The 24,034-nt window shown below is 43.6% G+C and overlaps 1 protein-coding gene and 1 non-coding gene across 2 annotated transcripts; both read right to left on the bottom strand.

Moving 5' to 3' along the window:
• Positions 1-358: 358 nt before the first annotated feature.
• On the bottom strand, positions 359-23,221 carry LOC148442257 (uncharacterized). The gene is given in 14 exon segments (XM_088464115.1): positions 359-597; positions 6,008-6,224; positions 7,084-7,254; positions 7,419-7,600; positions 8,932-9,196; positions 10,028-10,064; positions 10,939-11,043; positions 20,711-20,828; positions 20,831-21,005; positions 21,100-21,262; positions 21,460-21,603; positions 22,166-22,249; positions 22,350-22,457; positions 23,010-23,221. Coding segments are annotated over 14 exon segments (2,220 nt in total).
• LOC148442258 (U6 spliceosomal RNA) lies at positions 16,527-16,633 on the bottom strand. Its single transcript, XR_015875838.1, has one exon. It is a non-coding gene; the product is annotated as a U6 spliceosomal RNA (small nuclear RNA).
• Positions 23,222-24,034: the final 813 nt, after the last annotated feature.

The raw sequence follows: 24,034 nt of genomic DNA, 5'->3' as shown, positions 1-24,034 counted from the left end.
AATATACAGTGTAAACATTTAATACAATGGTTAGCACAAATAAAATTACAGAATTTCAGTTCAACAATGGGTCAAATGGGCGATGAAAGATATGGTTAATGACCAGCAGGAGCGTGCATCATTGCTCGTTGATGGCATACACACTGGCTGATATTGTGAACAATTAAGATATAGTTATCGTTCAAAATAATGACAAGTGTGTATGTGGCTTAGAGTTGAATTAACACTCTCCTATTTATAACTTTTCTAGGCATAGTGGATCTGCCCATATATTTGTCACAAAACATATTGTAAGTTAACTTTAAAACAGGGTATAAACTACCATTTCCCTTACAAACATTTTTACCTTCCAAACTTACTAAGGACGACCAAATCCAAGTGAATTTTGGATTCCAAAATCCAAATTTGTCTTAAATTCGTTATAACTTCTGTAAAAGGGAAGTCTTAGAACTTTTCCACACGTGTTAGCCTCTGGAAATTTGGAATGTTCATCCAGAAATTCAATAGATGGCTGTGGGTCAAGCCCAATTGGTGGAATTTGGTTGGCTCCTGTCACAAACAATAGAATATCATAAAGCTGGGTGCTGCATTCTTTCTCTGAAATAGATAAAGGAACAAGCAAATGTTTAAAAAAAAACTAAACACCTTTCTGTTATTTACAATTGTACTAGTCTGTCATAAATATATATATTTCTTATGGGGCACATCCACTAGACGATCTACTCCCTGTCCAACCTCTTAACGATTTTCCCTTGAAGTTTCCCTTGAAATTTGATCTTCCACTCTGAACTATTTGCAAAGGATTTGCAAAGGATCTAACGATAAACTATGTTGTTTCAATCTGTGATTGAGAGCTTTCAGCTGTAGTGGGCAGATAGTGGTTCATCGTTTGATCGTTCAGTGAGAACGATGTGTAAACGATGTGTAAACGATTTGTAAGCAATCAAGTGAAATTGACCTGCATGTTCAGTCGATGGAGGAGACGATCAAACGACCAGCGGGAGCGCGCATCGTACATCGTTAGAAACAATTACTGCACGATTTGCAAACGATGTTCAAACGATGTTTGAACGATTATCGAACGATTTTATCATTATCGTTCAATCGTTCAACTTTATCGTCTAGTGGATACCCCCCTTTACACTCTCACCCGCATTCAGTTAGAAAATAATTAATTTGCCATCACCCAACATGTAATAGCACATTCTTAATATATCAGTTTTATGCCAATGTGTCCGAAGGTAATTTGGCAAATTTAAAGAAAGAATAGCATCCCACCGGTCTGCGATCAGGGCTGCCCTGGATACTGGTTAAAGCAACCAACCTGAAGCTTGCCACTTTCTACAAGTGGGGCACAATTTGCCTATGCCACAGGTTCTCAAACTTGGTCCTTAGGATCCCAAACAGTGCATGTTTCCCAAATAATTGGCTCCATCTGTGGATCTTTTAAAATGTGTCAGTGAGTAATGAATACACCTGTGCAAGTGCTGGGCGACCTGGGAAATGTGTCAGTAAGTAATTGTAACCCTGGTTAGGGTTACGGAGATAATTCATATATACAATTGAAACAGGTATATATTTTCATTCATCTATTTACAGCAAAGTGCCATTTATGAGGTAAATGTTAAATATACTGTAGGGATAGATGTGATGTGATGTAAATATAAGTAAATATGTGGAAATGTATGTACCCTGTGCATGTTAGATATCTATGATGTCAGTGGACTTTGGTGCTTCATGCTGCAAATATACATTTCACAGACATTGGTGATAGTTGCAGAAGGGGGCGGAGTAATATAGATGGGAGTGAATCGGTTCCTGTCAGGAAAATAGGATCCGGTGAGGGAGAGGCTATATAACAGCTGTTAGCAGCAGCTGAGAGGCAGTCTCCTGATCCCTCCCTCCAGTGCCTGCCCTCCTGTGACCTGGGCAGCCGGTGAGCAGCTATGAGCTGCCGGGCGCAGGGGGGCACAGCCAGAGAGGGAGCCCAGCCAGAGCTGGGGAAGAAGGTGGGACAGCGGCACCCACCCTGTCATGCCGATGATGCCAGAGAGTCGGCGTCGCGGGAGGTGGACCTGCACCGATCTGGGTGATCCCTGGTGAGAGGAGGCGGCTGGCTCAGACAGCAGGCCAATGGTCGCAGTGGGACTGCCGGCGTCATGGAGCAGGCGCCAACTACAGTTGGCCAGGAGGTGGCAGTCGGGAGTCCCCCTGTGACGGAGGTCTGAGAGGCGGGTCCTGGGCAGGTATATCAGCCTGAATTCAGGCTGACTGCAGAGGCTGAAGCAAGCAGCAGCTCCCACTACAAAGGACAGCCCGGAGGCTGTATCTCTATACCGCAGGGGTGTGACTACAAATACCAGCACCACACTCACAGTAATCACCAGCTGCCCTTCATACATTACTCAAAGGCTTAATTTCTGCCTAATCATATAACCCACTTACTAGCAAGCTGAGGCAGCAAAGAGGAGATAGATAACTCAATATCTATAACAGACTGGTGGGATTTAGGGAAATTAAAGCTCTTCCCTCAGGGAATACAGGAAGAATTTGCAGCCTGAGGCAGATATAGGTCAGGGGGAGATGGTGTATTCATCTACTGTACTATCTAATATAGTGCCAGTTACACTTATAATCCACAGCACCAAACTCGGGTGTTTGCATTGGCAGGACTGCTGTATAAATATCATTATTTTGGAGTATGAATAGTTATGTTCATTGTGACTGTGATGGAATAACCCCACAGGACTATATATGTTGATATTGCAAGGCTTATATACTTACCAAGGTATCAGCATAAGCACATTATATGGACTTAGATATATTGTGGAGGGGAGTCCAGTTATACTAATCTGTGACATGACAAAGTCTATAATACGACCAAGGAAAAGTGAAGGCTTGCTAGAGGAAAAGCCCCATAAGGATAATTAACAAAGACCTGGACTATAAACTCTGGATTGGAACTATTAATAAATATAGGGCCTGATTCAGACCCACTCGCGAGCGGCTGTCCGCTCGCAAGTGGGTCGATGTTATGCACTGAGCATGCGCACGACGGAGGGAGCTCCGTCGTGCGCATGCGCCAGACGCGACGAGCGAAGGAAAGTCCTTCGCTCGTTGCGTCCGATCAAAGGGGGCGTGCTGTCAATGTAGATTGACAGCACGCCCCCTTTGGTGGGCGTGCCGGGGGCGTGCCTCCCTGACGGGGGCGTTCCCACGGGAACGCCTCCCGTCAGAAGCCGGCCCACTGACATCACTAGTGATGTCAGTGGGAGTGATTTTGGCTCTGATAGAGCCAAAATCACTCCGGAGCTTGCGGTTGAAAACCTCAACCGCAGGCTCCGGCTCGCAAATTCGATGGTCGCGATGGTCTCGACCATCGCGACCATCACAATGCACGCTCGTATAGCCTGTGGGTGGTGACCCACAGCTATACGAGCGTCCAGGAGGGCGCTCCATGAAAATGGAGGCCGGCCCTCATTCAGAGCGTGCGCTCTGCTCAGAGCGTACGGCTCTGAATGAGGGCCTTAGTCTCCTAACTAATGTTATAACATTGTTTAAGTTTAAGGGTTTTGTATATTAAGCAATGTATTGATGTAATACATGGAGTTGTGTTTATCCTCTGTATATTAACAGCAGTTTATATGCAAAGTACAAGTGAAGATCCTTTACTTATATTCCTTAGAAAAGTAACTTTAATGTTTTTTAAATACTGTGTGTTTACTTACCTGGAGTGATTACGGTGGGAGATCCATTACTGCGGAATCTGCGGAAGGAGAAGACATTGATGGTAAATGTGAAGTGAAATGATACAGTATTGTATGTGATTACACATTATCTATACACCACACTATATATTCTATCACTGGGTTTTCCCAGGTGAGCCCTTTTGACATTCAAAATAATTAACCTGGGTGGAGGCACTGACAATGGGGACGTACACCACCAATAGAGGGTAAGGGTGGGTACATTAGGAGTAACAAAGGTGTTAGTAACCTGGTGACCCTTTAGTGGTAAAAGGGGGGTTACATAATGAATACACCTGTGCACCTGCTGGGTGACCTGGAAAATGTGACCTGTGTGGGGCCCTGAGGCCTGAATTTAAGAAACTCTGGTCTAGAGTAAGAGATGTTGTATGATCAAACAGGTGCATGTCACCCTGCGGGGGTGATAGTTGAATAAAGTTATTGCAGGATGAGGCCCGGTGGATTCATGTTTTAAATGTTATTAACACTAATGGACTTAAAAAATATTTTCCCTTTGCAGCTTTGGCCACTTAAATGATATTCTAGATTTTTTTTTAGGAAAATGAGTCTTATATATGCATAATATAGATGTTATGCTATTAATATATACTATTTTAATTATGGAATTAAATTCAACGCAAATTGAATAGTGCTGTGAGGGAGATCCCGTAGTTATCCAATTCAGCTTGCTTTTATGTAGGAGAATGCCGATTCTCTCGACTTAACATGGTGTTTAGGCGTGAGAACCGGCATTCTCTGACTAAAGTGCTGGGTGCGTGGCTGTTAGCGCCGCGCTAAGCTAGATAACAGCTGAATGCCTGGCCCTTTTGTTGTATTTCTCCTTGCATCCCCAGGAGGGTGCAAGAAGAAATCCTTAGCCTGTCTAAACACTGGTGTATTGAATAGCTTCGGGAGCTCCCTCCTGCAGCTATTCACAATTGCGTTGACTTGAATTCCCCCCCCCCAATGTGAGTAGGCATTATAATTTGTGTTAATGTGTGACAAAGCTTTTGCGATGCATTGTACTGCAGTTTTTGACATATCATTTTTCATTCATTTATTGTACTCTTTCAAGTTAAGGTGTTATGTTAATTTCCTTGGGAATGGGGTAGACACAGTGAGTGAGGCACTTAGTAACTGACGTCATGTTCTTGTGTCTCTGGATGGGTGTTGGGTCCCATTCCGGTGTTCGCACTGCATGTGGGTGGTTCTCTTTGGGAATATTAGGTAAGAATTTTCTATGTTTTCTTTTATATTCAGAAAGCAGTCCTAAATAAAAGAGGAATGAAATGTTGAAATCTAACATTGGCACTCGTCATTGATTATGACCTGAGTTCTGCACTTCTGTGGATGTTGTACAATATCTCAGTGAAGTTTCTGGGAACAGCATTGTAGCTTTGGGAATCCCAACAGCCAGTATATCAATTGTAATTATGCTGTTCTGGGTTACAGTTAAGCCATGTGGGTGCAGTGTTTTGATGTTAGGTTTAGGCACTAGAGGCTTCGTGTTAGGCTGGGAAGGGGGGTGGATATGGTGAGGCAGCAAGGAGGATGGGTAAGGCACTAACAAGCATGGTTTAGGGTTATGCACTAAGGAAGAGGCTTAAATTTAAGCAATAACTGGGTAGGGTTAGCTTTGGACACCACAGCGAAGGTTAAGGGTTAGGCTGCAGTGGTGGGAGGGTTATGGAGCATACACACTAGACGATATGCTCCCTGAGCAATATAGTCTAGTGTGTCCCCGGCAGGGTGTCATTCTTGACATTGAGCACAGCTGCTGAATGATATCATTAACGATATCATTCAGCACCGGGCTCTCTCCCCCCATTCCTCAACATGCAGCAACCTGACAATATTGTCAGGTTGGCCTGCATGTTTGCCCGATGAACGATAAAGATGAATGACCTGCGGGAACACGTTGGTCGTTCATCGTTATCATTCATCGTTTAGGTGAAAAAATGGTTGATAAAGTCCATTATCGTTATCATACAGTCGTCCACTTTAATCGCCCAGTGTGTACGCACCTTTAAAGTTAGGCATCGTGTAGGAAGGCTTAGGGGGAAGAGGGCTATTATACTTATCCAATGATTGTTGGGATCCTGAGCATCAGATTGCTAATGTCTATGTTCTGACAGCAGGCATCCCGAATGCCTTCCATCCATATGTATTCCATATAGATAGATTGATAGAGAGATAGATACATATAGATATGCATTGATAAGTATTAACAATCTAGAGCTTACTTCGTGTAATATACGAACCTTCACAATCCAGAAGAAAATCTCGCCAATAGCCAATAGTTCGCTCTTGCAAAAATCTGGCATTGCTACCTACTGCACTATATGATACTTTAAAGAGAGCAGACATATCATCTGCATTCATCACATCCCTCATCCAGATGAATGCGTTTTTAAATAACTCTGGATGTGCTGTCATTGCATCGAGGACACCTAAAGTCTTTAGTCCCTCTTTAAATCTGAAATGAAAACATTTATGCAATAATAGGTTAGCCATTAATATGTTTTGAAAATAAAAAAAATACCTACATACATATTATGAGTGAGCCATACTGCTTACAACTGTAATAGCCACATTAGTCCATTATCCAAAAACAGGCTCAGGCAGTCAGGGGGTGATGCCATGGCAGGGAAATACCACGGGATTCACTTGTTAACACATTAACCAATCTCAAAAGTGGTTACCCCAGGCCTTGAATTCCTTAGGAAAGGTTCCCCCTAATAAAGGAGTACCCCCTCCCTAGGAAAAGACCAAGACCTGTGGAAAAGCCAGGGACTATGCTCCCGGGCGCTGGGTGCGGAGTTTGAACAGTCAAAATTACAAATATTATTCTTTACATTGGGACTGCAGGTCCCAGCAAGCATCCCTGCAATTATAGAATCACTAGCCATAAGTGCCTGAATGTCTGGACTTGTATGGGCCGCCGGCACTTGTCCTCTTGCTATAATGAAATTATTCAAAATAAAAAAAGAATAAGAAATTACAAAGTTTTTATTAAAACTCTATTTTTGCAATTTCGCACGAGTTACATAAAAAAGTAAACCAACCACAATTATTCAATCTTAATTTTAATCACTATATTTAGTTTTGTTTAATTAAATCTACTAATACAGTAACAAATATAATTTTACAGATACTAAAAAAAAATATTTTGCATCTATTTTATCTTTATAAATTATTATTGCATACAAGGCAACTTGTAATGGTTTCTAATTAACAGTAAAATACACAATATAGTCATAATAAGACCACTTGAAAATTCCACGCACCTAAAAGAATGTTGCACTATTATTTATAATTTTTAGTCGTTTTATTAACTTTCTTGAGAACGCATTGTTCTATCCCGTAAATACCAATGCAAGTAGTCTTGCACTATTTGGTGTTTATCTTCATCTGTCTTAATTACACGGAGACAGCCAGCAAGGTTAAGGAGCATGCAGTTTTCGTATACCACCTCTTGAAGAATGTCAACTGATGTAGCATTGATTATCTGAAATTCAACAAAACAAAAAAGGTGATAAATCTATAGCTCAACATGACACTACTAATGGTAGATAAGTAAATTAGTAATTGTTATGTGTGTGTGAAAATAAAATAGAACACACACCTAATTAACTAGAAGAAAATTTCAAAAATTAAACCTAAGATTTTTACCTTCTGCATAATTTCTTTTGCTTCCACATCTCCTAGACTTTGTAATCCGAGTGGAGTATTTTCCCAACCACAGGTCAGGGTGTTGTATAACACTGGTGAGAGAAAGTTTGGAGCTGGCCCACCGTGCACTAGTGACACTGCAATGGCTACCCCAGCCAGAAAATATTCATCATTCCGCAAAGCTGTAGAAAAACATTTACATAATTTTTTAAAAAAAGATTGACAGTTAAACTGTGCAAAACAAGTTGGGAATAATAATAAAACACAGCCATTACCTCAATATAAAACTGTAATAACTATCTAAATAAAAGTATAGCTATTAGAAGCCCACAGCAGATTTACGCAGCAGGAGAACTAGCGACAATGTAGCTTGTGCATTGCACAGGGTCACATCACCCTTTCCCTGTAAGTCACCCGCTGTCTACCTTTCACCCTCTCCCTGTCCGTCACCCACTGTATATATACCTTTACCCTCTCCATGTCAACCTTTGCCTATCCCTGTCACCTTCTGCCTGTCTAGGTCACGTTTTCCTTTTTGCCACAACTCTCCCTTTCCCTGCCACCCTTTGCCTCTTATGGTCACCCACTATTGTGTTGCCTATTGCGAACTTGGGGTGGGACAGAGGAGTGGGGCCCAAAGCATAATTTTGAACCTGTGCCCAACACTACAAATTTACTCCACTGGATCTATGACTACACCCGTTTAAATATCATATTGTGCTTGGCGCAGCAAATGCACATGCAAAGAATTTATATTGTGTATACCATATCTATAGTCCCTTGAGTAGGATTTCTGGATAGATAGTGCAGTACTTTCCACATGTGCTCTGGGAGCATGCTACAGATGACCCGAGACCCTCTTCACAAAATAAATGCTGTGCGCTCGAGCACCTCTATTTATTACTTATGCTACCAAGCAAAGCAGTGGTTGAAACTCCTTTCTGCCCAGCTGGACACTACTGCCCATCAGTGACATCATGAGGAGGGTGCAGGCTGCACCCGGGTGTCACCCTTGGATGAAGTGACACCAGAATGCCGGCTCCTTTGCAGTGGCAGGAGATAAGTGTTGCAGTGTGATAGGAGCCTGGTGCTGCAGGAGAATGTTATATAAGAGGAGCCGAGAGTGCAGACTGTCCAGCCTTTGGGGACAGTCCAGCATCTCCGGTGATGCCGGACTGCCCCCAGAGTGATGTTATTGAAATCCACTGTAAGGTCACGGCCCCTTTATTTAGGCCATGCCCCCATTTTGGCCAGATGTGCCTCCAGTGAGTTGGGGGCATCCAGAGTGTGCACTGGGTGTCACCAGACCCAGTGCTACCTCTGCTGCCCATGGCTTTGATAGCAGGATAGTGTCTGAAAAGTAGGACTGACCAATAGGGGCAGATTATGAAGAAAAATGTCCTTTGTCAGTCAGTTCTACCAGCCCACATTAGGTTCAAGTATAAAGCATTCAATTAAAAAAAAAAAATTAGCCCTATACCAAAGCAAGTATCCAATGGAAAAAATATAATACCTTGAGCATCACAAGTCAATGTCTTTGAATTATCTGGTCCTTCAAATAATTTGCTGCTTTGCATGAACTGTAACAGAAGTCTCATAAATTCCCTGGCCGGACCCCCTAAATCTACAGCTCCTTCTGCATTACCAAATGAATCAGTGAAAACAACAGAAATGCAATTTTCAGGCCTGAATGTTTTTCTCCTTACTCCACGGCATGCTCCATCCCAAACTTCTCTGCGGTTTATGTTGAACTTTGAAATACTTTCAGTCTCGGGGGCCTATTCATTAAACATAAAAATTCAATGGAGATAATTAGCTTTAGAACTCTCATGGAGTTCGAGCTAATTATAGGTGGAATTCATCATTCCACCTCTCCATAAGTATCTATTACGAAAAGCTGTCATTTTTGCGATGACAGCTTTTCGGGAAATAGATACTTTTCCCTCTCTACACTACCTTATCGCATCTGGAAACAGTGCTGCGCATGCGCTGTTACATCTGTAAAACCAGCGCATGCGCAGCACTGCCTACAGATGCGTTAAGTTTCGTACCCCCCCCCCGATCCCCCCCACCCCCCTTCCCCCTCCGCTCACCTTCCCCCCCCCGACTTACCTGTCCGCGCAGCAGCCTCCGGCTCTGTCCTGCTGGTCTGTCATGTGTGCTCCCCAGCAGACCACATGACAGATTAGAAAAAAAAAAAATATCTTTTTCTTTTTCTAAACTTTCTTGTTCTCTGCTGGGGAGCACACATGACAGACCAGCCTCCGGAGCCTGAGGACGGAGCAGAGCGCCGGAGGGACTCGTCGGGGGACCTGCACACGCGGATACAGGTTAGTGGATTCTGCTATTCGCCACCTCACAGTGGTGAATAGTAACTGCATCAAATTCTGAAAACTTATAATTTTCGGAATTTGATGAATACCACAATTTCCACATCCCCATACTAATGTATGGGGAGTGTGGAAATTAACGCAGGGGAACCTAGCAAGGAGATATCTGTGATATCTCCTGTGTTAAGTCTGTTCATGAATACCAAAATAACGTTATTTAAGGAAAATGTCCTTAAAAACGTTATTTTAGTGTTGATGAATAGGTCCCTCAATCTGTACTGCCAGATTTAACAGAACATCCTTCAAAGTAAAATCACTAAAACATAAAACAGAGACATTTCTAAATGTTTTTAAAATAAGTTCAAATATAAATAGATTCAACATTAATAATTTAACATGCACCCATACACAGATATTTAATTTCATTAATGTGAAATACTATCTATCCACACACAAGCACATACAGAAGTGTCTAGCCTCATCATAGACATCGTGCCAATGCAATTGCAAAAAGTGTGCTATTGAATGTACATGCAGTTGCGATCATATCCTTGCTGAATAGAAAATGCTTGTAGCATACCCTCCCATGACTTAGCACGTGCCCTGGAATACTCACCAAATGCGATGCATGGCCACATATCTCGGGAAATATGAGGCTATGTCTACCTGATATACTATACTGCTACTGTGATGCTGCAAGTCTTGAGAAAGGTCATCCTAACTGACATGAATTTCACCTTATAAAAGAACATAGTGGGGTCAATCCAATTGTATGTGATGTACTCACGAATGTGAGCAGAACTAAGCGAAGGGTGTGAGGTGCTTTGCCATTACTGGCATTTTTACATTGTTGCAATGACAACTCACACTCTTCGCATGGAATAGGATTGACCCCAATTTGTCAGAAGTCAGGGGAGTGTGCACTTTATATAAATATACACAAACATTCTGCCCTCTGAATGTGTAGCGTTGTAAACTGTTAATGTGATAAATCACATACCAAAATGACACATTGGGCGTTTTAAATTTATCACATTAAAAGTCTATTTTGAAGTCACCTCACCGTGTGACACTGCTGTTATATATATATATATATACTGTATACATATAAGCTTGAAAACATTTTGATTCTTTTAAACTAATGTTTATGTCAAAGGGATAAAAAAAAAATACATGAGAATACATTTTACCTGTTCCAGTCTTTATTTTTATTGTGATCTACACTTTCTTCAGTGCATGCAATGTCCTCATCTGAAACTGGTAGCCCATCCATAAATAGGTCTGTGTAATGTCTGAATGATGAAAATTTGGTCAGCATTCAAATAGGGCAATTCGGAAAAACAAACATACCAAAAATAAAGCATTAGGAGCCTAGAAAATGCTATCACCTTTGACAAAGAACATCAACTGTTAAACTGGCCACACACTAGACCAACTTACATCCAACCAGCCAACTTGTTGATTGGTTGGAATGAAAATCTGGTAAGGTATGGGAGTAACTGATGATCAGCAATTTGCTCCTAAATGCCAGAAAACAGATGGAAATGGTCATCAGACAAGTTTTGTTAAATGTTTGATCTAAACATTTTATTCAAACAACAGTTTTGGTCCATTTTCCAGCGTTTGGGAGCAAGTTGCTGATTGTATTCCTTACCAGATTTTCATTCCAACCAATCAACTAGTTGGCTGGTTGGACAGATAATCTTTAGATGTGTGGCCAGCTTTAGTCTGCTTTGCCTCACAAAAAAAGAAAAAATGCATCATAAAAAAACATGCAAAAAATATAAAACCAAGTACAATTAAATTTAAATTTTTTTAATAACATATATATATATATATATATATATATATTTATTAATTAAGTGGATAGTTGATTTTCATGTTCAGATTTGTGTTAACACAGTTCAAAATAAGATAAATGTGTATATGCTTGGATATAAATAAAATTTTGGTGGTGTACTTCTGAATTCTGGAGATGGCACAGCAACATGACACGCCACCACCTGAATGAGAACTTTATGCTGGCCACACACCTGCACGACCAGCTTAAGATAAGATTCACATACGACTCCCCGGAGCTCTCTGGCAGTCTCGGCGGCACAATTTGTTGTTTTTCTTTGCACACGATCTGTGTGCCTCACGCGCTTATCAGGAAAAAGTCATTGAAATGAATGGATGCACGATGCATCGAATGCACAAAATACATGGTATGATCTGCACATGATACGATGGACCACATGGGCTGCACATCTGATCATATGGTCCATTTTAGGAGCTGCGGGAGCACGCATCGGATCGTATCCTACTCCAAAAAACAGGATTTTGGTACTTACCGATAAATCCCTTTCTCCGATTCCACAGGGGACACTGGCGTTCAAGACAGTGGAGTATAGACGGTGGTAGAGCAGAGCCTGGCACTTTAATTAATTTAGAAGTGTGACTGGCTCCTTGCCCTCTATGCCCCATCAGCCCCAGTTTAAGAACTGAGCCCGAGAGGAGACGGAGGACAACAGAAAAAAAAGGAAAAGGAGAAGACCACAGAACAGAACAAGACCAACTGAAGGAGAACAGAGGAACCCACTGCAGGGAACCATGCAGTCACACAACTATAGAAGGTACCAAACAAAACGGCAGGTACGCAGCGCAGGGCGGGCATCCAGTGTCCCCTGTGGAATCGGAGAAAGGGATTTATCAGTAAGGATCAAAATTATGTTTTCTCCTTCATCCACTAGGGGACACTGGAGTTCAAGACAGTGGGGACGTCCCAAAGCCAACTTCCTGGGTGGGAAGCGTGGAGAACTTGATGATCCCTGGGTCAACCCGAAACAGGGATTGCCAAGAACCTGAGGCCCAGCTGAAGCTGAGGAGCAAGTGTCGTAGAGCACAGGAGACAAACACTATTCATTGCTAACAGTCACAGAAACTTCCACAACGTACAGCGTAAGTCAAAAGGAACAGAACAGCTGGCGAGAGAACAAACACAGTTGAGAAACGTCAGAATCTGTAATCTCAGCTGAAAATAGACCAAACCGGACCGTTGGTAGCAGAGAGACCCAACAAGAATCCCTAGGAGAAGGGCAGTAAATGAGAACAAACTCGAAAACCGTACTAGAGTCTAAAGAGGAAGCTGCAACAGCCGCAGACAGCAGAATCCCAGCACTGCTGGACAAAATTGAATATATAGAAGTGTAACAATACCAATATACAGATACGGAGCTAATCCTGTCCAGACTCCGAACAAATAGTATGCAGGGAGGCAAAAGACAAGATTGAACAGTCGCCCCGAACCATCCTTGAGGTCCAACTACAACAAAGTTGTTAACCAGTGGAAAGGTCAGACCATAGAAATCTCCAACGAGTGGACATCCCACTGGACATGAGACAGAGGTGAAAGAGAGAGGATTGAGACTACAATACCTTTCAGAGGGTGAGATGGAAGTACAACCCATTCTGAAAACAGGGATAAAACAGCAACTGAAATGCTGCCGCTAAAAGGAAAACAACAGACAATTTCCAACATGGTGGAAGTGCGTAGTCAGTACCAACTGCTGGTCCGAACATAGGGCCCCATTTACAAACGAAGGGAAATACCAGCGGAAATTTTCGTTTAGTATCACTGTGATACAAACGAAAATTCCACTGGTATTTAGTAATACTTACCCCTCCGGTGAGGTCCCGCGAAGTCCAGCGGAATCCTCGTCCTCGACAAGGTCCTCTGCTGGGCTGCTGGCAGCCTAACGCTGCCAGCGACAGGGCTCCAGGGTCATGAGCATGCGCGACGGTCCGTCTGCGCATGTGCATGACAGGGAGACCAGGCAGTGCCTGGAAGGCTTCGTTGAAGCCGGAAAGGCACCGCCGGGTCTCCATTGCCGGCAATGGGGCCCGCATCGCTTTAACCATGTTTTAAATGGTGAGAGCGATGCTGTACAAAGAGCGGTAATCTAAGATTACCGCTGTATACTAAATACAGCAAGATGGTATAACCCCTTTAGCGAGCGCTAAAGGGGTTATATTTCGTTTATAAATTGAGCCTTTAGTATGAAAACAACCAGGAACCTAGCAGTAAAACAGCCGAATGCAACAGCCACCCAGGGAGAGCTACCAATATAGGGAAGCATCCCATACAACAAGGCCAGAGCACTAGGACAACTATGTCAGTGTGATAAAAATATCAACAGATACTGAACAAGAACCCAACCAGGTCCCCTGCATGTATCACACTTATGTAAAGATGTGCACTAGCCTATAGGTGCGCTTCGGTCCATAACCCCAACAGGTTCTAGTAGAATAGCGTTGCTAATTCAATGTTGTAATTATGCACCCACACACCAGGTAAGCTCTAAAGTGTAGAGCCAACTGATTAAAAGAGCGGATGGCTGCGAGGACAGCAGCTAGGGTGCGTAAGGGAGAATAAAGCTATGTATGTCAGGTTGCATGAAATAGGAGCATCATCCGAGGCATATGTAAGGTCTCACCTGTGAGCGACCAGAAGCCCTCTGGACGCTATGTAGAATGTCACTGACCTTTACCATCACAGAGCAACCAGCCATGTTAGGTATAGGGAGTAGCTTCAGTGGGCTAAGACCAATGCTCTACAGCACAGATTTCTGTCTGGGGATGTGCACTAGAAAATACTGTGGAAACTAGCAAAATGTTAGTGGAGACAAGAAGGCCGTAGAACAGGACTCTATACCTGAGCCTGTTCCATTAGGGATGTGTATCTGTATAGCCATGTTAGATTATACATATACCCCAAAAATAGTCTGCTAGCGTAAGTATCCTTACATAAATATTTATAATGGTGAAGTGCGTATTATGCCCACCAATTGAATACAACCCAGGCCTGACCCTGCCTATATCGGCGGGTGGTCCTAGGCCTTCAAGATATGAATCGTACTTAAAGGCCCTTTAGAGATGCATTTATTGAGATATACGACATAATATGGAGTACCTGAATCGATACTAAGAAGGGTCCTGTACCTAAACATAGAACATGTTGGTTATCCCAAGCAAAGAAGGGATATATCAGTAGTGACAACCCCAGTAGGGGTTTCTTTTTCAATTATTAGGAAATATTCATACAAGGAATGGGTGTCTTATAAGTTTGCTACCAAATGCACCACTGTAATGATAATAAGTCCCCCAAAAGGGGGCGCCTTAGATATAGACTGATGGGAACCGAACTATAACCCCAGGAAGGTGTAAGTACATATCTTTATATACCTGTGAGGACATACAGTAAGGCCCCAGGACATGAGAGTCCATACTAGAAGCAATGCCTTAGGGAATTGTGACTATCACTATGTAAGCCGCAGCACATGTATGGATATAGCCTACAGCTTCTGGTAATCCCAGGTGGCTTCCCATCCATGGCATTATAGGTAAACCTAATGATTGTGGAATCAGACATAAAACTGGTAAGAACAGATCCTACCGCTGCTCTTTCGGTAAGGATAAAAAGCGAAATCCACATATGCATACGCATACCTACATACAAGTTTAGTAGGAGATGATAATAATTTATTAGAATATGAGCGATAATTAGAGCCATGGAAGGAACTGAGCCCAAGAGCAAAATTCACTCCAGCATGTATATGTTCTATAGCAGGGCTTAGTATAAAATTATATATATATATATATATACACACACACACACGTGGCTTAACTCCACGCAGGGAGACTGCTCATGTGGCGCGTGTGGCCGTCATTCTACAACGGCGTAGGGGCAGGATATTATAGCAGCGCGCTTCGATCTTGGGACCCTTCCGATACTGGTATACTCGTCTTATCAGATGAGCCATTTTAGCTCCAGATGAAACTGCTTTTTTTTTTTTTTGAAGAGAGAATCAAAAAGACTACCTCAGTGCTGTGAGCCAGCAATGCCAACCACTACACCAGCCGTGCGTATTCTCTGCCTGTATGTGCTACCTAAGGGAACACCTAAGATAATTTTATATATATATGCACATATGCATACCTTCTAAGGTAAGCACAGAAAGCTGGTGAGAAAGGTTTTAAGACCACACTATAATGTACGGTATGTGGATGGGAAGAGTACTGCCCCTCTTTAAGGCGAGCCAATGTGAGGCATAAGCCTGGGGATGGGACGCAAAATGTGCTAACCCTGGTTGACTAAAGACCTTGGGTGGGACAAGGGCAGAGTACACTCTGGAACATGTACATTACAAGTCTACAGCTGTGGTCTCCCCTCTGCTTAGTTCCGAGATCAGACAAGACTGGGTGTGTACAGTGTGTGCCCGCAGGCTGAACTACAAGAAGCAAACAAGTTGGTATATAATACAATACACTATGAGGCTAGCATGGCTAACCATAGTGCTGACCTTTGTCCCTGTAGCGCTATCAAAACAGGGACTGTATTGGTCAAGTTTGTATTAATGTATGTGCTGTCGAAGCGAGCACATATAATATGTATTAGTGTATGTGCTGCAAAAGTGAGCACATATAATATTTGGATGTGTATTGACACAGATATCTTACCTAGTATATAAATATATTTATATACCTGTATAGGGGAGGATTACATAGAAGCCTAATCACCAGAGGCCACCGCGGGAGACAGCACACCCGGATATATAATATAGTATGCTGTCTGCTATGCCTAGCAACAGCATCCTCATTATGAACTGCCTTTAATGAGAGCTCCGCTTATGAAATAGCAGTACTACAAGAAGCGCACAGAGGCACGCGCCGGGGTCTCCTAAACAGCGGGATTACAGTACTATCAATACTTCTACAGCACCTGGTATTCCCAGGCATTAAAAATATGGAACGCTTCACGAATTTGCGTGTCATCCTTGCGCAGGGGCCATGCTAATCTTATCTGTATTGTTCCAATTTTAGTATATGTGCTGCCGAAGCGAGCACCCAAGTACTAACCAGGCCTGACCCTGCTTTCAAAATTGCGGGGTCGCGCTGCAAGATCACGGCTATGGGAGCAGTGGGCTGCCGCGGTCTCCTCTCCAGCACGACCGGGGAGGAGGAGCCCCCCTGGGGGGCTGATTGGTCACAGTGGCTTAGCGTCGTGGGGACGGCTATTGTCTCCTCCACTCTAACAGAGGAGGCACCATTTTGTGACTGTCTCAGTAGCTCTTAGACACCAGACAGTCCACTCCTGCTAGACATGAGGACTAGTAGTTACAGCCCCCGTGAAGCCAGTGCCGGTGCTTAATACAGAGGGCCCTGCTTAGAGCTCCCTATTCCTCTCCATAGCTATGGAGAGTGCTGACAGCCTGAGCAGGGAGCAGCCAACATAGCGGGAGCTGAGCGGATACTGACATGGCCGGGTTGCCGCGAAGCCCCGCCCCCAACGCAACATTGATGGCGGTAAACCTCTGAGGGGGGGGACACACGCTGAGAAAATCACCCCTGTATGCTAACGGGGACTTCGCTATGTAGGCACTGCCAGACATGACCCCCGACGCGCACACTGCTGTGCAGCAGGGCAGGGTGAGAAAGTCTGTCCAGCAAAGCAGCCATTTAGATCCCTCATTAATGAGGAGGGGGAACTGGCCAAGCTGGAAACAGTGAGTTTACTAGGCAGGCATAACTGATTGTGAGAGCCAGCGTCGGTGCTTTCTTCCTACAAGCACCGGCGCAGCAACCTACAGCTGAGAGCGCTGTGAAGAACAGACGTGCTCTCCAGCGGCTCTGGGCATAAGTCAGCACTGGTGCTTCTCTCATACAAGCACAAGCGTGGCAACGAACAGCCGCGCTGAGCTGCTCCCCTTGAGTCCCGCCTCCAGCCCCGTTATGCAGGGCTATAGTATAAAAATAGCGGAGCTGCTGTAGACTCCCGTTATGGGAGTAGCGGGACGCAGCAGTCTCCCTCCCTGTTGTGCATAGAGGAGGGACGAGCCGGCATCCTCGGTGACGTCACCAACACTCCCCTCTGTACAAGACATGTTGTAGAGGGCCACCAGCGCGGCAACAAAGAGCCGCACTGAGCGGCTCCTTGAGCCCCTCCCCAGCCCCACTATGCAGTGCTATAATTGCGGGGCTGTACATGTAGACTCCCGTTATGGGAGTAGCAGGACGCGACAGGCTCCCTCCCTGCATAGAGGAGGGAGAAACAGGCGTCTACAGTGACAGCTGCAGCTAGAACCGCGCTGTCACCAATGCTTTAGTAGAGGGGCCCGCGCGTATTCCTCCCCTCCTATAATTAGGAGGGGGAACAGTGGCTAGGCTAAACCAGAGACCCGGACGCTGACTGCCGAGTGCAGCGGCGGGTCTTATCAGCAGCTCCAAAACTGCCACGTTAGCAACGCTGGCAGGGGAAAGGCTGTGCAGCACGTGTTGTTCTGAGCCCAGCGTTTTGGCCCACCACTCCAGCTAGCCAGGAGTGGTTGGATATATTCACAGCTGTTGCAGCCGGGATGCTGGGCTGAGGGGGCGGTGAGGAACCCGGACACATGCTGGTGTCAGCAGTGGCGGGTCCTCGCAAGGTCCGATGACTCCATGTGTGCCCCCTCCACAGGATCACCGGACACAGGCTGCAGAAGCCGTAGCGGTGCCCTTCTCAGCGGCTCCCACGTAGCAGGCAGACTGCCACAGTAAGTAGCCTGCCTATCCTCAATACTTGTTAAATAACTTCCCCAAGGCACAGTTAAAAATAAAAATTATATGAGAAAGGCTGGAGACAGCCTGATGTGCGACCGGTTCTCTCGGGCACATTCTAAAAACTGGGGCTGATGGGGCATAGAAGGGGAGGAGCCAGTCACACTTCTAAATTATTTAAAGTGCCAGGCTCTGCTCTACCACCGTCTATACCCCACTGTCATGTACTCCAGTGTCCCCTAGTGGATGAAGGAGAAATACACGATTTCTACACGATTCATCGTAAGACTCATCGAAAATTGGGCAATTGGCCCAAAATTGTGTAAGTGTATGGCCAGCATTACTATCTCATGCAAATCCGTGCATAATTCCAAACACATGCCGTTTATCCACCATCTTTTTCCTGACATAATCCTGTAAATTATATCTTCTGTTACTACCTCACATAGCACACATCACATCAGATTGAAACAAACACTCCACTATTTTACCTTACTCTCTTTCACTAATGCAGGAAAACCTGCCAGCATTGATTACATTGCGATTGTATCAATTACATGTCCTGGGGATGTCATAGTTTCCTTTCAGTGAAGTGAATCTAGCCGCCACCATGAGAGGTCTTTGACTGAATGGATTTCTGGATAACCAGAAATCCACGCTCTGCTTTATAATATATGAGGACTCAGATAATTAATTGGTGCAACAGCTAATATCTTCAATATGTGTCTGCCTCATCTGGTTGATTTTTTTCATTAACATTGAAAAGGTGGGGTTTCTAGTAGACCAGAACCACCTCTCTGCATGCACCACTATTTCCAAGTGTGTCTTCAACCCTCTCTCTTGACTTCTAGGTCTCCAAAACCCACTATCAATATCAACCTGTATCTCTCCAACCCCCATTATCTTTCCTCTTTTATCTCTAATGCCCATTCTCTACCCCCTGTGTCTTCCTAACCTTCCTCATTCCATTACCCTCAAACCCCTACTCCCTATTCCCCCATTACTTTTTAATGTAACAGCTTTCGTGCATGTTCCACTCCCTGTGGCTTCACAGAAGCCCTCCAGCAGCAGGACGGTCTGTTCATTAGACGCCTTCAGTAATCACATGCACTCACCAGCGGTAATGACAACTGACAAGCCTCAGTGGTAAATGCTCAACATAAACTACATGAATAGGGGGGTTTCCTGTGATAAGCCACCAGCTTCACATACTAAATATGTTGAGCGCTTATCTCTGAGACTTATAAATTGCCATTACCAAAGGGGATCTGGAATGCATTTATAATCGGCAGTCGGCACATGAAAATATTGTCCTGATGACAGGCCAGCACTGTGGTGCCTTGTCATTAAAATAAGTTAAAGCAACTTAGCACATATGCACACGCCCATGAACTTGCACCCTGGGTGTGGACAACTGATGCACTGACCTCCCTGGGTATAATGATTAATTCTATATAAACTATAAAAACTATAGAGAATTTAAAGTTTATGGCCCATATTCAATTACAGGTGAAAAGTCTGGACTTTTCACATGCCAGACTTTTCCCACCACATCGGCAGTTTTGCATGCGAAAACTTATGGAGTGCTTCCCCGCTTATCCCCATATTCAATTCCAAAAGACGCAAAAATGCGTCCCGGTAAAACTTAAACAGGCGAAAAGTGATGGAAGAATTGGGGAAATCAGCCTGACACCCCCCAAAAGATGTTCTGACTTTAGAGATCACTCTGGATACCCCCGAATAGCCTTGCTTGGGGTTTTTAAATGGTCTCAATCAGAGCATTTTGCATTTTTGCATAAGTGGTGAAGAATAGCATTTAGTAGGTTTTTTTTGGTGAAAATAACAACTCCCATCAAATTTGGGGTACATGAAAATGGGTGCAAGCATGTTTTTAATTGTCTAAAGTAAAGTGTTAGAAAGCAATTAAAACACATCATCAGCAATCAGCTAAAACAAAAAAAACAGCTGGGGCATACAAGTTTGTCCCCCAACTTTGAATTTTACTGCCCCCTTTTTTAAAGTGCTTTTTTGGGGTGTTCGTTGTATTTTTTTTTGGTTTTTAAAGCAGTTAGCGTCAGGGGGGTGTACAAAGGGTGCAGAGTGGTTTCCGCACCTCTGCACCCCAATTCTGCACTTTTTTTTCCACCGGCTATTCATAGGCGAATCTTCTTCGCCTATTATATTGCATTGCGTTTTCGCACCGGCAAAAAGTCGCTGCAATTGAATACGAGCATAAGTTTCTACTGGCAAAATACTTTTTCGCAAATTCAGACTTTTCGCTCCTAATTGAATACGGCCCTAAATTTCAAAAGTATGAGCTTAGGTTTTTGTTTTTTTTACCATATTTCCTTCATTTCTACTATTATGCAATAATGGATGCTTACTTTGTAATTCTCAGCAAATGTGGATTGCCCAGAAGGGCTGTCTTGGTTTTCAGTGGCTTGGGAAGCAATAATTGCAGGACCCTGGATGGTCACAATGCTAGCCCCATTAGATGGCTCACAAAGAGATCATTTGAGAGCTCCTGGTGGTCAGTCTTCAGTGATTCATCAACAGAGGAAAAAACATGATGATCAGGGCAAACTGTTTTGTCAAAAAGTTGCATTATGGAGTCCTCAAATGTTTCGCCATTGTTGACAGTGTCTTGAGTCAACTTTTCATTTATTTCAAGTAAGCAGCTCTCCTAAAAACGTACAAATTAAGTAATGCAAAATATCACATACATATTAATTTAACAATAGACAATCCAAAAATAAAAAATTAGACCATTAACTTACATTGTGAGTAACATTATTTTCAGTGTATAGAAGTACTTTTGAAGGCTGGATATAAACGGATTTCTGCTTGAATATCTTTGAAATCATTAGGCCTGTCAAATGCTGATTCTCCATCAGTAACGGCTTAACTAGTTTATTGTGGCAAAGCATCAGTAGATGTATGCTAAAAGAAAATGTAAATAAAAAGTAAAAAAAAAATAACTAAAAAAATGTTGCTGTGTTAATACACTTCTCTAATCTATAAAGGACTGCCTTTTCGAGCTCCAAAGTGTATTGAAATTAAACGCATAATTATAAATAGCATTCAAATATAATTTAAAGGACAAAACTAAATGAATAGAAAATCAAAATAAAACATACTCTGTATCGTCTGTAAGTTTCTTGGAGAATGCCTTTCTGACATTCTCATAGACCTGTTCTTCACTCCAATATTTGTTGAATTCAAAAGCATTTACTATGTGACCCGCTTCATATAGTTCTTGTTTTGATCCTTGCTTTACAACACTGGCCCTCATTCAGAGCCGCTCGTTAGCGGCAGTACGCTCGTTCCGAGCGATGTTTGCACATCTGCGCATGCGCGAACCAGTCAGTGCGGCCGAAAATCGTTTGTACGCTATATAGCGAGTGCCTGCTATTTTGAGTGACAGAATGAGGCGTATGTGGGTGGTAACAGGGGAAGGTGCTTGAAAATGGGGAGTGGAGATCCGAACGCAGGCGTGCTTAAAGGTCAAAACGGGCGTTTTATGGGTGTGTATATTTAAAACAGCAGCGTCATTGACCACGTCACTGGGTTATTTTAGAGCCCGAACTGCTCGCAAATTTGTGGTAGCAAACACCAACCACAAGAATAGCGAGCAGTTCATACGCTGGTCGATGTACTCGATTAATCTAATAAATAGCGGACATGACGTATGATGCGAGCGGCCAGGGGGCGTTTTTAACAAATAAACGAGCGTATGTTTTGCTCGTTCGTTCAGACTTAGAGGTGTGAACAGACTGCAATGTGCGTACGGATCATTTGAATAGCCACCCCTTGTTTTTAAACGAACGACCGCAAATAGCGAACGGCTCTGAATGAGGGCCCCTATCCATATTGGGGCCAGGAAGCATGATAAGTTCTTTGTTGAATGTAAGTGGCCCCCTGACATTACTAAAAAACAAACAAAATAAAAAAAACAATAAGACAAATCAAATTTAATTTTCAAAGTAAAAAAAATTATAAAGTAAACATACAAATAAATCAACCTAACCTTTGCATTGCTTTTGGATGAGTAGCATTTCTTTTTCTCACAGAACTTCTTGTATAATGAAATTGTGGGCTTTTCCGTGAAAACAGACTTCTTACTTCACTTTCTACACTTTGGCCCTCATTCAGAGCCGTACGCTCTGAGCAGAGCGCACGCTCTGAATGAGGGCCGCCCTCCATAAAAATGGAGCGTCCTCCTGGACGCTCGTATAGCTGTGGGTCACCACCCACAGCCTATACGAGCGTGCAGTTTGATGGCCGCGATGGTCGTGACCATCGCGACCATCGAAACTGCGAGCCGGAGCCTGCGGTTGAGGTTTTCAACCGCAAGCTCCGGAGTGATTTTGGCTCTATCAGAGCCAAAATCACTCCCACTGACATCACTAGTGATGTCAGTGGGCCGGCTTCTGACGGGAGGCGTTCCCGTGGGAACGCCCCCGTCAGGGAGGCACGCCCCCGGCACGCCCACCAAAGGGGGCGTGCTGTCAATCAACATCGACAGCACGCCCCCTTTGATCAGACACAACGAGCGAAGGACTTTCCTTCGCTCGTCGCGTCTGGTGCATGCGCACGACGGAGCTCCCTCCGTCGTGCGCATGCTCAGTGCAGAACATCGACCCACTTGCGAGCGGACAGCCGCTCGTGAGTGGGTCTGAATCAGGGCCTTTGTGTCCTAGTAGAAGTAGTGGGGCATAAATTATCCCTAGGTTCAGGAATTTCTTGTCTGTGGCCTCTTTTTTGAGCCTGCATTCCAGAATCCAGCATTTGCCCTAGCTCATTTACTTGATCAGGTTTTGACAGCAATGCATGTATAATGTCACACACTGCCTTTGAATGATTATTCATTTTTGTTCCTGTAAATAATATATGAAACATACAGTAGTTACCAACTACTTAACAAATGTTGTACTTAATCATTAATATTGGGTACACACAAAACAATTATTAGCCTGGTATAGTGTGTATTCATAGACAGGTGCTGATTATTGGTCGCATGCTGTAATCGTGTTGGGTGTGCAGCATAAAAGATTTGATAGAGGTCTTATGACCAGTGTCGTGATTACGTCGCAAGGATTTCGGCTGCCGGCATCTCAAACACAGGCATGTTGACTATAACACACACACACTTATTATCAAAGGAAAACAGTTTCATGACCTACCTTTGGTGGAGGATTCCAAAAAACAATAGATATCCAGTGAGGAAAAGGTTCAATACACTGTAAAGAACACCTATATAAAGAACACCTATATAAAGAACACCTATATAAAATATTAAAATAATGAATAATACTTAAAAGCAAAGTTCTGCACTCTTTCCTGCTGTCACTGTCTCTCCCACCATCACGCTCTGAGGTAAATGTAGGTTTTAGAAGTGGAGATGTTGTCCATAGCAACCAGATTCTAGCTATTATATTGTAGAAGGTGCTAGATAAATGTTAAGTAGAATCTGATTGGTTGCTATGGTTAACAACTCATTTCTAAAACTCACTTTAGTAAATATGCCCCGTAGAATGGGTGAGTCCAGGCAACCAGGTTCCCAAGCCAAGAGTGGCTGAGTATGGACACTACATGTTTGATCTAGGGAAGGGACCCCCACCACTGGCTTTACATAGAGCTAAGCACAGGGACGCAAGTGAGAGACCAGCAGGGAACACGTGACACAGACCTGTACCCCCACCGCTGCCAACT

Source organism: Taudactylus pleione, unplaced genomic scaffold (genome assembly GCF_031769625.1).
Source record: "Taudactylus pleione unplaced genomic scaffold, aTauple2 ptg001592l, whole genome shotgun sequence".
Lineage (NCBI taxonomy): Eukaryota > Metazoa > Chordata > Amphibia > Anura > Myobatrachidae > Taudactylus > Taudactylus pleione.
The sequence above is the reverse complement of the archived record's forward strand: the minus strand, read 5'-3'. Positions and strand labels throughout refer to the sequence as shown.